The sequence below is a fragment of the Oncorhynchus clarkii genome, unplaced genomic scaffold (genome assembly GCF_045791955.1).
Source record: "Oncorhynchus clarkii lewisi isolate Uvic-CL-2024 unplaced genomic scaffold, UVic_Ocla_1.0 unplaced_contig_8549_pilon_pilon, whole genome shotgun sequence".
Classification (NCBI taxonomy): domain Eukaryota; kingdom Metazoa; phylum Chordata; class Actinopteri; order Salmoniformes; family Salmonidae; genus Oncorhynchus; species Oncorhynchus clarkii.
The window spans coordinates 440,062-454,664 of record NW_027261136.1 but is presented as its reverse complement, the minus strand read 5'-3'; the positions used below and the strand labels follow the sequence as shown (position 1 = coordinate 454,664).

At 39.9% G+C, this 14,603-nt stretch overlaps 2 protein-coding genes across 2 annotated transcripts in view; one reads left to right on the top strand and one right to left on the bottom strand.

Annotated features, from left to right (window-relative positions):
- LOC139405168 (NLR family CARD domain-containing protein 3-like) overlaps positions 1–14,603 on the bottom strand; it is a 457,948-nt gene that overhangs the window by 51,548 nt on the left and 391,797 nt on the right. The gene's annotated exons all lie outside the window — the stretch shown is intronic.
- LOC139405167 (NLR family CARD domain-containing protein 3-like) overlaps positions 1–14,603 on the top strand; it is a 144,434-nt gene that overhangs the window by 128,146 nt on the left and 1,685 nt on the right. The window contains exons 6-9 of the mRNA XM_071147585.1: positions 6,398–6,571; positions 7,552–7,725; positions 9,988–10,161; positions 13,418–13,591. Of these exons, the coding sequence (XP_071003686.1) occupies positions 6,398–6,571; positions 7,552–7,725; positions 9,988–10,161; positions 13,418–13,591 (696 nt within the window). The remainder of the gene's footprint in view (positions 1–6,397; positions 6,572–7,551; positions 7,726–9,987; positions 10,162–13,417; positions 13,592–14,603) is intronic.

Here is a 14,603-nt window from a genome sequence, read left to right as displayed (position 1 = left end):
TTAAATCACCTCTTCACCTCATCAATACACTGTTGTGCTACATTAAATCACCTCTTCACCTCATCAATACACTGTTGTGCTACATTAAATCAACCTCTTCACCTCATCAATACACTGTTGTGCTGCATTAAATCACCTCTTCACCTCATCAATACACTGTTGTGCTACATTAAATCAACCTCTTCACCTCATCAATACACTGTTGTGCTACATTAAATCACCTCTTCACCTCATCAATACACTGCTGTGCTACATTAAATCAACCTCTTCACCTTCCTTACCATTCAGTTAGACCTCATTTAAATTGAATTGTGAAGCTTGCAAGGTGCACAATTATGGCCCATTCATCTATTTGTATTTTATTCAGTGAGGAAAGAGAGACTCATCAGTGGATGGCTGGACACCAAGGTCCTACAGCACATCGTCTTGGCAGATTAAGTTAGGAAGGTGTGAGGGAAATGGGTTAACAGGCAGATTAAGTTAGGAAGGTGTGAGGGAAATGGGTTAACAGGCAGATTAAGTTAGGAAGGTGTGAGGGAAATGGGTTAAAAGGCAGATTAAGTTAGGAAGGTGTGAGGGAAATGGGTTAACAGGCAGATTAAGTTAGGAAGGCGTGAGGGAAATGGGTTAACAGGCAGATTAAGTTAGGAAGGTGTGAGGGAAATGGGTTAACAGGCAGATTAAGTTAGGAAGGTGTGAGGGAAATGGGTTAAAAGGCAGATTAATTTAGGAAGGTGTGAGGGAAATGGGTTAACAGGCAGATTAAGTTAGGAAGGTGTGAGGGAAATGGGTTAAAGGCAGATTAAGTTAGGAAGGTGTGAGGGAAATGGGTTAACAGGCAGATTAAGTTAGGAAGGTGTGAGGGAAATGGGTTAACAGGCAGATTAAGTTAGGAAGGTGTGAGGGAAATGGGTTAACAGGCAGATTAAGTTAGGAAGGTGTGAAGGAAATGGGTTAACAGGCAGATTAAGTTAGGAAGGTGTGAGGGAAATGGGTTAAAATGCAGATTAGGAAGGTGTGAGGGAAATGGGTTAAAAGGCAGATTAAGTTAGGAAGGTGTGAGGGAAATGGGTTAACAGGCAGATTAAGTTAGGAAGGTGTGAGGGAAATGGGTTAACAGGCAGATTAAGTTAGGAAGGTGTGAGGGAAATGGGTTAAAAGGCAGATTAGGAAGGTGTGAGGGAAATGGGTTAACAGGCAGATTAAGTTAGGAAGGTGTGAGGGAAATGGGTTAACAGGCAGATTAAGTTAGGAAGGTGTGAGGGAAATGGGTTAACAGGCAGATTAAGTTAGGAAGGTGTGAGGGAAATGGGTTAACAGGCAGATTAGGAAGGTGTGAGGGAAATGGGTTAACAGGCAGATTAAGTTAGGAAGGTGTGAGGGAAATGGGTTAAAATGCAGATTAGGAAGGTGTGAGGGAAATGGGTTAAAAGGCAGATTAAGTTAGGAAGGTGTGAGGGAAATGGGTTAACAGGCAGATTAAGTTAGGAAGGTGTGAGGGAAATGGGTTAACAGGCAGATTAAGTTAGGAAGGTGTGAGGGAAATGGGTTAAAAGGCAGATTAGGAAGGTGTGAGGGAAATGGGTTAACAGGCAGATTAAGTTAGGAAGGTGTGAGGGAAATGGGTTAAAAGGCAGATTAAGTTAGGAAGGTGTGAGGGAAATGGGTTAACAGGCAGATTAAGTTAGGAAGGTGTGAGGGAAATGGGTTAACAGGCAGATTAAGTTAGGAAGGTGTGAGGGAAATGGGTTAAAAGGCAGATTAAGTTAGGAAGGTGTGAGGGAAATGGGTTAACAGGCAGATTAAGTTAGGAAGGTGTGAGGGAAATGGGTTAACAGGCAGATTAAGTTAGGAAGGTGTGAGGGAAATGGGTTAACAGGCAGATTAAGTTAGGAAGGTGTGAGGGAAATGGGTTTAAATTATATATTAAATATTTGTTCTTAAGACTGATGTGGAAGAGGGGGGTGGTAAGGATTTTGCAACACTACTGTAGTTCCTCACTTCCTGTTTTCAATACTTGAGGGGAATTCAATGTTATCTTTCAGGATTCTCAAAACACAATCTGTACAGGATCTGAATTTATAACCTTTTGCATGAGAACTTTCCTGCAATGTAGGGAATTTAAAACTTGTAGTGTATTTGAGATGAATATAAAAAGGTTTTTGAAGTTTGTAATACAGACCACTTCCTCTGCAACAGCGTCAGAAAATATGGGATTTCCTCATGAAATTGTAAATTTGTTTGTAGCTTACGCAGTTACAAAATGGCTATAGAAACTGTGGCACAGATAAAGGACAAAAACAAATAGAAAGTGGAAATGGAAATTGTTCAATCAACTAAATAAAAGCAATTAGACCCCACTGATGTTGTTATAATGTTTGAGCATTATTAGCCAGGATTAAGTCAACAAACAAAACAACAACAAAAATTGTTCACCGTTCATCCCAACTCAAAGTCACTGTATTAACCACAACCAACATGTTGGATCTCTGTTTAGTTGTCACTGTGTTAACCACAACCAACATGTTGGATCTCTGTTTAGTTGTCACTGTATTAACCACAACCAACATGCTGGATCTCTGTTTAGTTGTCACTGTGTTAACCACAACCAACATGTTGGATCTCTGTTTAGTTGTCTCTGTTTAGTTGTCACTGTGTTAACCACAACCAACATGTTGGATCTCTGTTTAGTTGTCTCTGTTTAGTTGTCACTGTGTTAACCACAACCAACATGTTGGATCTCTGTTTAGTTGTCTCTGTTTAGTTGTCACTGTGTTAACCACAACCAACATGTTGGATCTCTGTTTAGTTGTCTCTGTTTAGTTGTCACTGTGTTAACCACAACCAACATGTTGTATCTCTGTTTAGTTGTCTCTGTTTAGTTGTCACTGTGTTAACCACAACCAACATGTTGGATCTCTGTTTAGTTGTCTCTGTTTAGTTGTCACTGTGTTAACCACAACCAACATGTTGGATCTCTGTTTAGTTGTCACTGTGTTAACCACAACCAACATGTTGGATCTCTGTTTAGTTGTCACTGTGTTAACCACAACCAACATGTTGGATCTCTGTTTAGTTGTCACTGTATTAACCACAACCAACATGCTGGATCTCTGTTTAGTTGTCACTGTGTTAACCACAACCAACATGTTGGATCTCTGTTTAGTTGTCTCTGTTTAGTTGTCACTGTGTTAACCACAACCAACATGTTGGATCTCTGTTTAGTTGTCTCTGTTTAGTTGTCACTGTGTTAACCACAACCAACATGTTGGATCTCTGTTTAGTTGTCTCTGTTTAGTTGTCACTGTGTTAACCACAACCAACATGTTGGATCTCTGTTTAGTTGTCTCTGTTTAGTTGTCACTGTGTTAACCACAACCAACATGTTGTATCTCTGTTTAGTTGTCTCTGTTTAGTTGTCACTGTGTTAACCACAACCAACATGTTGGATCTCTGTTTAGTTGTCTCTGTTTAGTTGTCACTGTGTTAACCACAACCAACATGTTGGATCTCTGTTTAGTTGTCACTGTATTAACCACAACCAACATGCTGGATCTCTGTTTAGTTGTCACTGTGTTAACCACAACCAACATGTTGGATCTCTGTTTAGTTGTCTCTGTTTAGTTGTCACTGTGTTAACCACAACCAACATGTTGGATCTCTGTTTATAGGGGTCAGTGCTCTAAAATGAGTATCTCTGGGGAGAGAGAGGAGGGGGGCCCTTCCTCTAAAATGTATCTCTCTGGGGGACATGACACCAAATCTAAGAGGTAAGATGACAATTTTATGAAGAATTTCTTAAGTTTATTTCCAAAATAAATAGCTATCTTAAGATGAATGCACTTACTGTAAATCACTCTGGATAAGAGCATCTGCTAAATCAGGAGTTCTCAATCCGGGGTCTGTGGAGGTACTGCAGGGGTTCTCAATCCGGGGTCAGTGGAGGTACTGCAGGGGTTCTCAATCCGGGGTCTGTGGAGGTACTGCAGGGGTTCTCAATCCGGGGTCTGGGGAGGTACTGCAGGGGTTTCGCGGCACCCTGACTGTACTCGTTGCAATGTTAGACATTTGATAGAATTTTCACATGACACGACCACTTTGCCTACTCTTAAATATTATTTTTTACCAATGGTGATGGTTGTTACCAGCAGAATATTGACAATATAACCGTTACATCAACACTCTTCACACCCGTTTAACAACTCTAAATATCTTTGGCATAGTAGGTATCAAGTCCCTTGCCAATAATGTTTCCTACAACATTTTATACAATGTTCATTTTCATCAAACACATATTATGCCCTATACGCCTTCAAATGCCTAATTTATAGCCATGCACAATTTAGGATTATCATTTAACAATGTGATGTTGTGCTCCAAAGGGAGAACTTGAAATAACATGATGGAGATAATTAAATAATCAGAAGAACAACGTGTTTATTAAAATATGGAATCACTAAAAGGTCTATATATTTTTGGGTTCAATGAACCTCTAGAGTTCTGATCAACAAAAGGTTCCTGTTTTGAGGATGGGAACCCAGCAGCCCTCCAGTGGTCAGAACAAGTCCACCCATTTTTTCCAGCACCCGGCCCGGGATTCGAACCAGCCACCTTTCAGCCATAGGTCATACTCCCTCCACAGCTCCAACTCCTTAGCCGCTGGGTGAAAACCTGAGTTAATCTTCAGAAATAAGCATGAATTAATCTGCTAAAATGAAGACAAAATGCTATGCAGACAAACATGGTATTACTTGTTTACATAAGTATTCTACATAAATCAGTGCCAAAAGCACAAGACATACTGTTGCATGTAGGTCTATATTATTAATGGATTGATCATATAGAAATATAAAACATTATTTTAACTACTACAAAGCAATTACATGTGGTGCTGGAACCACTGACTCACTGCATTATTCTATAGTATTATCAAGACACCTGCTGTTAACTCTTAACTACTTAGGACAGCTCACGAGGTGTCCTAAATATCTGCCGACTAGGTGGGACTAGAGACTTCATGCATAGCTTTAATTTATACCCATAAGTGTAAAATGTCTTTATTCTCAGCACTTATACGACCAATTTTCTACTCTGAGACACTTTGGCGATATGGTCCCAGATCTCAACATATTGTTATAAAAAAAAACAGAATGTTTGTTTTACATAATAATACAAAATTAGTATTATCAATGTAACCCACTGTAAAGACTGGGTTTAGTTGATTGTGTTGCACTGATCATGTCCGCGTTCTGGAACTGTCCGCGTCCCCGTACAGAACTTTCCGCGTCCCCGTACAGAACCTAACGCCAAGGAGATTGTCCGGTTACGCGCAGAGTGGACTGAGGTGATCTTGGGGAATAACGACGGAGTTTGTTAGTGTTGAGACACCGAAGTTTACTGTTCAATTTGCTTTTTTCTTTACGGTCAGGGACAGTGTGAGTGTAGCCAGATCCTTTTCACTCTCTATCCTTGTTTCAATTTGTGGTTCACCGGATTCATCATCGAGACGAAAGACAGACGAACGACCTGCTAGCTAGTCGGTACAGCTCGGTAAACTAGCTAGCTACTCTACCAGCAGCATCCTAGTTATCCTAGCTAGTCGGTACAGCTCGGTAAACTAGCTAGCTACTCTACCAGCAGCATCCTAGTTACCCTAGCTAGTCGGTACAGCTCGGTAAACTAGCTAGCTACTCTACCAGCAGCATCCTAGTTACCCTAGCTAGTCGGTACAGCTCGGTAAACTAGCTAGCTACTCTACCAGCAGCATCCTAGTTATCCTAGCTAGTCGGTACAGCTCGGTAACCTAGCTAGCTACTCTACCAGCAGCATCCTAGTTATCCTAGCTAGTCGGTACAGCTCGGTAAACTAGCTAGCTACTCTACCAGCAGCATCCTAGTTATCCTAGCTAGTCGGTACAGCTCGGTAAACTAGCTAGCTACTCTACCAGCAGCATCCTAGTTATCCTAGCTAGTCGGTACAGCTCGGTAAGCTAGCTAGCTACTCTTTGTTAAAAAAGTTTGAAATATCCAATAAAGGTTGTTCCACTTCATGATTGTGTCCCACTTGTTGTTGATTATTCACAAAAAAATACAGTTTTATATCTTTATGTTTGAAGCCTGAAATGTGGCAAAAGGTCGCAAAGTTCAAGGGGGCCGAATACTTTCGCAAGGCACTGTATGTATTATAATATGTATAATATATTATTTTGAAAAACATATTGAATAAATGCATTGATTTTCACATTAGTATAACATAATGACCATACAATTCTAGGAGACGGAAGATGAATCTATATGTTGTTTGAGAGAATAAACCAAATGCATCTGCCATTGTCCTTCTACACTACTGGTGTTAAATTAACAGTGTGTTTGTGACGTCATGATGATCTCTTTGTCAGTCTGTCAGGCTGTGGAGTCACAGAGGAAGGCTGTGCTTCTCTGGTCTCAGCTCTGAGGTCAAACCCCTCACACCTGAGAGAGCTGGATCTGAGTAACAATGACCTGAAGGATTCAGGAGTGAAGCTGCTCTCTGCTGGACTGGGGAATCCCCACTGTAAACTGGAGACTCTAAGGTCAGTATTATCAGATATGAAAGCACTTAATATATGTAGTTCTCCCATTTGAAAAAGTCACAATTACTCTCACACATTCACTTATAGTGTATTAACTTGCCATAAGTTTAGTATTTGGTCCCATATTCCATGCCTGCAGTGATTACATCAATCTTGTGATTCTACTAACTTGTTGAATTAATTTGCAGTTTGTCTTGGTTGTGTTTTAGATGTTTTCCTTATAGAAACTGAATGGTGAATAATGTCCTGTCATTTTGGAGTCACTTCACTTGTATTGTCAGTAAGAATTGAAGATGTTTCTGAACACTTCTACATTCATGTTGATGCTACCATGATTATGAATAATCATGAATGAATCGTGAATGATGATGAATGAGAAAGTTACAGAAGAACAAAGATCATAACCCCTCTGTTATTGGTAATGGTGAGAGGTTAGCATGTTTTGTTGTAGCCTCTGTTATTGGTAATGGTGAGAGGTTAGCATGTTTTGTTGTAGACCTCAAATCCAAAATGTTGGAGAACAGAGCCACATTTGAAATGTTAGCTTCACTGTCTAAATAGATATGGTGTGGACTGTATAGTCAATACAATCTAAATCTGATTCCTCACTGTCTAAATAGATATGGTGTGGACTGTATACTCAATACAATCTAAATCTGATACCTCACTGTCTAAATAGATATGGTGTGGACTGTATACTCAATACAATCTAAATCTGATACCTCACTGTCTGTCTTCTGACTGATACTGCTTTTTAAACTGGTCTGGTCAGTCTACTATAATATTTGTACTATACATGTTTCTATCTGCAGGCAATACTTTGATCATTTGTCATTTTTTATGATTATACACTATTTTATGAATAGATATAGAAGGTTTCAGGACACAGATATATCTGAATATGTTGAAAAAATATACTGCCACTATTTTCACCACCAAAGAATATCAGTGTGATTTTAATATGATTTGACTCTTTGCAGGCTGTCAGGCTGTCTAGTCACAGAGGAAGGCTGTGCTTCTCTGGTCTCAGCTCTGAGGTCAAACACCTCACACCTGAGAGAGCTGGATCTGAGTAACAATGACCTGAAGGATTCAGGAGTGAAGCTGCTCTCTGCTGGACTGGGGAATCCCCACTGTAAACTGGAGACTCTGAGGTCAGTATTCCTGTAGTTGGTCAACAAGTGATAACTGTTCACCAGATCCACATGTGTTTACCAGACACACATAGTCCACACCATATGTGTTTGGACAGTGAAGCTTACAGTTTTAAATGTGGTGCTCCAGCATTTTGGATTTGAGATATAATGTTTCATATTAAGTGACAGTACAGAATGTCACCTTTTATTTGAGGGTAAAGGTGAGAGGTTAGCATGGTTTGTTGTAGCCTCTGTTATCGGTAATGGTGAGAGGTTAGTATGTTTTGTTGTAGTCTCTGTTATTGGTAATGGTGAGAGGTTAGCATGTTTTGTTGTAGCCTCTGTTATTGGTAATGGCGAGAGGTTAGCATGTTTTGTTGTAGTCTGTTATTGGTAATGGTGAGAGGTTAGCATGTTTTGTTGTAGTCTGTTATTGGTAATGGTGAGAGGTTAGCATGTTTTGTTGTAGCCTGTGTTATTGGTAATGGTGAGAGGTTAGTATGTTTTGTTGTAGCCTCTGTTATTGGTAATGGTGAGAGGTTAGCATGTTTTGTTGTAGTCTGTTATTGGTAATGGTGAGAGGTTAGTATGTTTTGTTGTAGCCTCTGTTATTGGTAATGGTGAGAGGTTAGTATGTTTTGTTGTAGCCTCTGTTATCGGTAATGGTGAGAGGTTAGCATGTTTTGTTGTAGTCTCTGTTATTGGTAATGGTGAGAGGTTAGCATGTTTTGTTGTAGTCTGTTATTGGTAATGGTGAGAGGTTAGTATGTTTTGTTGTAGCCTCTGTTATCGGTAATGGTGAGAGGTTAGCATGTTTTGTTGTAGTCTGTTATTGGTAATGGTGAGAGGTTAGTATGTTTTGTTGTAGCCTCTGTTATCGGTAATGGTGAGAGGTTAGCATGTTTTGTTGTAGTCTCTGTTATTGGTAATGGTGAGAGGTTAACATGTTTTGTTGTAACCTCTGTTATTGGTAATGGTGAGAGGTTAGCATGTTTTGTTGTAGTCTCTGTTATTGGTAATGGTGAGAGGTTAGTATGTTTTGTTGTAGTCTCTGTTATTGGTAATGGTGAGAGGTTACTATGTTTTGTTGCATCCTCTGTTATTGGTAATGGTGAGAGGTTAGCATGTTTTGTTGTATCCTCTGTTATTGGTAATGGTGAGAGGTTAGCATGTTTTGTTGTATCCTCTGTTATTGGTAATGGTGAGAGGTTAGTATGTTTTGTTGTAGCCTCTGTTATTGGTAATGGTGAGAGGTTAGCATGTTTTGTTGTAGCCTCTTATTGGTAATGGTGAGAGGTTAGTACATTTTGTTGTAGCCTCTGTTATTGGTAATGGTGAGAGGTTAGCATGTTTTGCTGTAGCCTCTGTTATTGGTAATAGTGAGAGGTTAGCATGCTTTGTTGTAGCCTCTGTAACTTTCTCACTCATTATTATTCATGATTCTTTCATGATTTTTCTTAATCATGGCATCATCAGGATTAATTTATTATTGTTTAGAAACATGTTATCTACTCTCTTAGACAGAAAAGTACTCCACTCATCATCCACCATTTTATTATTGGGCAAAACACAACCAAAACAAACTGAAAATGCAACCAACGAGTTTACGACCAAATACTAAACTTTTGACTATTTTAATACACAATGAGTGAATTGGTCAGATTACTTATGTCTTCTTCTAATGGGGAGACTGGAAATATAAAGTGTTTTCATTTTTAATGGTGAAACAGATATGTCTTAAAATATCCTCAAATTAAAGGTGACATTATAAACTGTCACGTCATATGAAACATTTGATCTCAAATCCAAATTGTTGGAGAATAGAGACACATTTAAAATGTTAGCTTCACTGTCTAAATAGATATGGTGTGGACTGTATACTCAATACAATCTAAATCTGATTCCTCACTGTCAAAATAGATATGGTGTGGACTGTATACTCAATACAATCTAAATCTGATACCTCACTGTCTAAATAGATATGGTGTGGACTGTATACTCAATACAATCTAAATCTGATTCCTCACTGTCTGTCTTCTGACTGATTCTGATTTTTTAACTGGTCTGGTCAGTCTACTATAATATTTGTACTATACATGTTTATATCTGCAGGCAATACTTTGATCATTTGTCATTTTTTATGATGATACACTATTTTATGAATAGATATGGAAGGTTTCAGGACACTGATATATCTGAATATGTTGAAAAAATATACTGCCACTATTTTCACCACCAAAGAATATCAGTGTGATTTTAATATGATTTGACTCTTTGCAGGCTGTCAGGCTGTCTAGTCACAGAGGAAGGCTGTGCTTCTCTGGTCTCAGCTCTGAGGTCAAACCCCTCACACCTGAGAGAGCTGGATCTGAGTAACAATGACCTGAAGGATTCAGGAGTGAAGCTGCTCTCTGATGGAATGGGGAATCCCCACTGTAAACTGGAGACTCTGAGGTCAGTATTCCTGTAGTTGGTCAACAAGTGGTAACTGTTCACCAGATCCACATGTGTTTACCAGACACATAGTCCACACCATATGTGTTTGGACAGTGAAGCTTACAGTTTAAAATGTGGTGCTCTTCTCCAGCATTTAGGATTTGAGATACAATGTTTCATATTAAATAACTACATGGTAATGGTGAGAGGTTAGCATGTTTTATTTTCTCTGTTATTGGTGATGGTGAGAGGTTAGCATGTTTTGTTGTAGCCTCTGTTATTGGTAATGGTGAGAGGTTAGCATGTTTTGTTGTGTCTGTTATTGGTAATGGTGAGAGGTTAGCATGTTTTGTTGTATCCTCTGTTATTGGTAATGGTGAGAGGTTAGCATGTTTTGTTGTAGCCTCTGTTATTGGTAATGGTGAGAGGTTAGCATGTGTTGTTGTAGCCTCTGATATTGGTAATGGTGAGAGGTTAGCATGTTTTTTTGTAGCCTCTGTTATTGGTAATGGTGAGAGGTTAGCATGTTTTGTTGTAGCCTCTGTAACTTTCTCACTCATTATTATTCATGATTCATTCATGATCTTTCTCAGTCAAGGCATCATCAGGATTAATTTATTATTGTTTAGGGCTTGATGTCTCATGGTGTTCGAGGAATATGGGACCAGATATACTTTTGACTAATTTAATACACTTTAAGTGTCAGAATACTTATGACTTCTTCAAATGAGGGACTAGATACATAAAAGGCTTTAATTTTTCTAAACATTGAAACAGATATGTATTAAAATATCCTCAAATAAAAGGTGACATTATATACTGTCACCTCATATGAAACATTTGATCTGAAATCCAAAATGCTGGAGTATAGAGACACACATTTAAAATGTCAGTTTCACTGTCTAAATAGATATGGTGTGGACTGTTTACTCAATACAATCTAAATCTGATACCTCACTGTCTAAATAGATATGGTGTGGACTGTATACTCAATACAATCTAAATCTGATACCTCACTGTCTAAATAGATATGGTGTGGACTGTATACTCAATACAATCTAAATCTGATTCCTCACTGTCTAAATAGATATGGTGTGGACTGTATCCTCAATACAATCTAAATCTGATACCTCACTGTCTAAATAGATATGATGTGGACTGTATACTCAATACAATCTAAATCTGATTCCTCACTGTCTAAATAGATATGGTGTGGACTGTATCCTCAATACAATCTAAATCTGATACCTCACTGTCAAAATAGATATGATGTGGACTGTATACTCAATACAATCTAAATCTGATTCCTCACTGTCTAAATAGATATGGTGTGGACTGTATACTCAATACAATCTAAATCTGATACCTCACTGTCTAAATAGATATGGTGTGGACTGTATACTCAATACAATCTAAATCTGATACCTCACTGTCTAAATAGATATGGTGTGGACTGTATACTCAATACAATCTAAATCTGATACCTCACTGTCTAAATAGATATGGTGTGGACTGTATACTCAATACAATCTAAATCTGATACCTCACTGTCTGTCTTCTGACTGATACTGCTTTTTAAACTGGTCTGGTCAGTCTACTATAATATTTGTACTATACATGTTTCTATCTTTGATCATTTGTTATTTCTAAATATGATACATTCATTTATGAATAGATATGGCAGGTTTCAGGACACTGATGAATCTGAATATTATTATTATTTTTTTTTTTTGAATTTTACCCCTTTTTCTCCCCAATTTCGTGGTATCCAATTGTTGTAGTAGCTACTATCTTGTCTCATCGCTACAACTCCCGTACTGGCTTGGGAGAGACGAAGGTTGAAAGTCATGCGTCCTCCGATACACAACCCAACCAAGCCGCACTGCTTCTTAACACAGCACCAATGGAAGCCAGCCGCACCAATGCACCGGAGGAAACACCGTGCACCTGGCCACCTTGGTTAGCGCACACTGCGCCCAGCCCGCCACAGGAGTCGCTGGTGCGCAATGAGACAAGGACACACACCCCTACCGACCAAGCCCTCCCTAACCCGGGCGACGCTAAGCCAATTGTGCGTCGCCCCACGGACCTCCCGGTCGCGGCCGGTTACGACAGAGCCTGGGCGCGAACCCAGGGACTCTGATGGCACAGCTGGCGCTGCAGTACAGCGCCCTTAACCACTGCGCCACCCGGGAGGCCTCATGTGAATATTTTTTATATCTGAATATTTAAAAAATATATACTGCCACGATTTTCACCACCAAAGAATGTTTCTATCACAAACGAACCCACAATACTAAACAACTAAACATAGAATAACAACCCACAAATAAACCAAGAAATATGGTTCCCAATCAGGGACAACGATAAACATCTGCCTCTGATTGAGAACCAATCCAGGCAACCATAGACATATAAACACCTAGACTAGACAAACCCCATAGATGTACAAAAACTAACAAGCCCTCGTCACACCCTGATGTCTATAAACTAACAAGCCCTCATCACACCCTGATGTATAAATACTAAACAAGCCCTCATCACACCCTGATGTATATAAACTAACAAGCCCTCATCACACCCTGATGTATAAATACTAAACAAGCCCTCATCACACCCTGATGTATATAAACTAACAAGCCCTCGTCACACCCTGATGTATATAAACTAACAAGCCCTCGTCACACCCTGATGTATAAATACTAAACAAGCCCTCGTCACACCCTGATGTATATAAACTAAACAAGCCCTCATCACACCCTGATGTATAAATACTAAACAAGCCCTCATCACACCCTGATGTATATAAACTAACAAGCCCTCGTCACACCCTGATGTATAAATACTAAACAAGCCCTCATCACACCCTGATGTATATAAACTAACAAGCCCTCGTCACACCCTGATGTATAAATACTAAACAATCCCTCATCACACCCTGATGTATAAATACTAAACAATCCCTCGTCACACCCTGATGTATATAAACTAACAAGCCCTCGTCACACCCTGATGTATAAATACTAAACAAGCCCTCATCACACCCTGATGTATATAAACTAACAAGCCCTCGTCACACCCTGACCTAACTAAAATAATAAAGAAAACTAAGTTAACTAAGGTCAGGACATCTGCAGGCAATACTTTGATCATTTGTCATTTATAATAATGATACATTCATTTCTGAGTAGATATGACAGGTTTCAATATACTGCCACTAATTTCACCACCAAAGAATATCAGTGTGATTTTAATATGATTTGACTCTTTGCAGGCTGTCAGGCTGTCTAGTCACAGAAGAAGGTTGTTCTTCTCTGGTCTCAGCTCTGAGGTCAAACCCCTCACACCTGAGAGAGCTGGACCTGAGCTACAATCACCCAGGAGACTCAGGAGTCAGACTGCTCTCTGCTGGACTGGAGGATCCACACTGCAGACTGGAGAAACTCAAGTATGTAGAGGGTTTATGTCAATGTTCATATCAGACATGTTGGACTTAACGGGCTAGTTAAAAACATTCTTACCACGACTTGGACAAAGTTGTGTGTGTGAGTTCAGTGTGTGTGTGTGTGCGTGTGTGTGTGTGAGTTCAATGTGTGGGTCCAATGTATGTGCAGTGTGTGTGTCCAGTGTAAATCTCTCAATGACACACACACTGGGGACACACACTGGACAAACACAGGACACACACAAACACTCACACACCCACAAACACTCACACACACACAAACACTCACACACACACTGGACAAACACACAAACACTCACACACACACTGGACAAACACACACTGGACACACACAGACAAATTGGAAACACACACACACAGGACACACACACACACACACACACACACACACAGGACACTCACACACACTCACACACACACACTGTACAAACACACACAGGACACACACACGCTGGACTCACACACAAAAACACACACACACACACTGGACACACACACACTGGACACACACTGGACACAGGACACAGGACACACACAAACACTCACACACACACACAAACACTCACACACACACTGGACACACACACACACACACACTGGACACACACACACACACACACACACACACTGACACACACACACACTGACACACACGCACTGACACACACACACACACTGGACACACACACAGAAACACAATGGACAAACACACACACTGGACACACACACACTGGACACATACACTGGACACACACACTGGACAAACACACACACAGACACACACTGGACAAACACACACACTGGACACACACACTGGACAAACACACACACAGACACACACTGGACAAACACACACACTGGACACACACATACACACACACAGACAAACTGGACACACACACAGGACACACACACACACACACTGGACTCACACACACACACACACACACACACACACACACACACACACACACACACACACAGACAAACATTC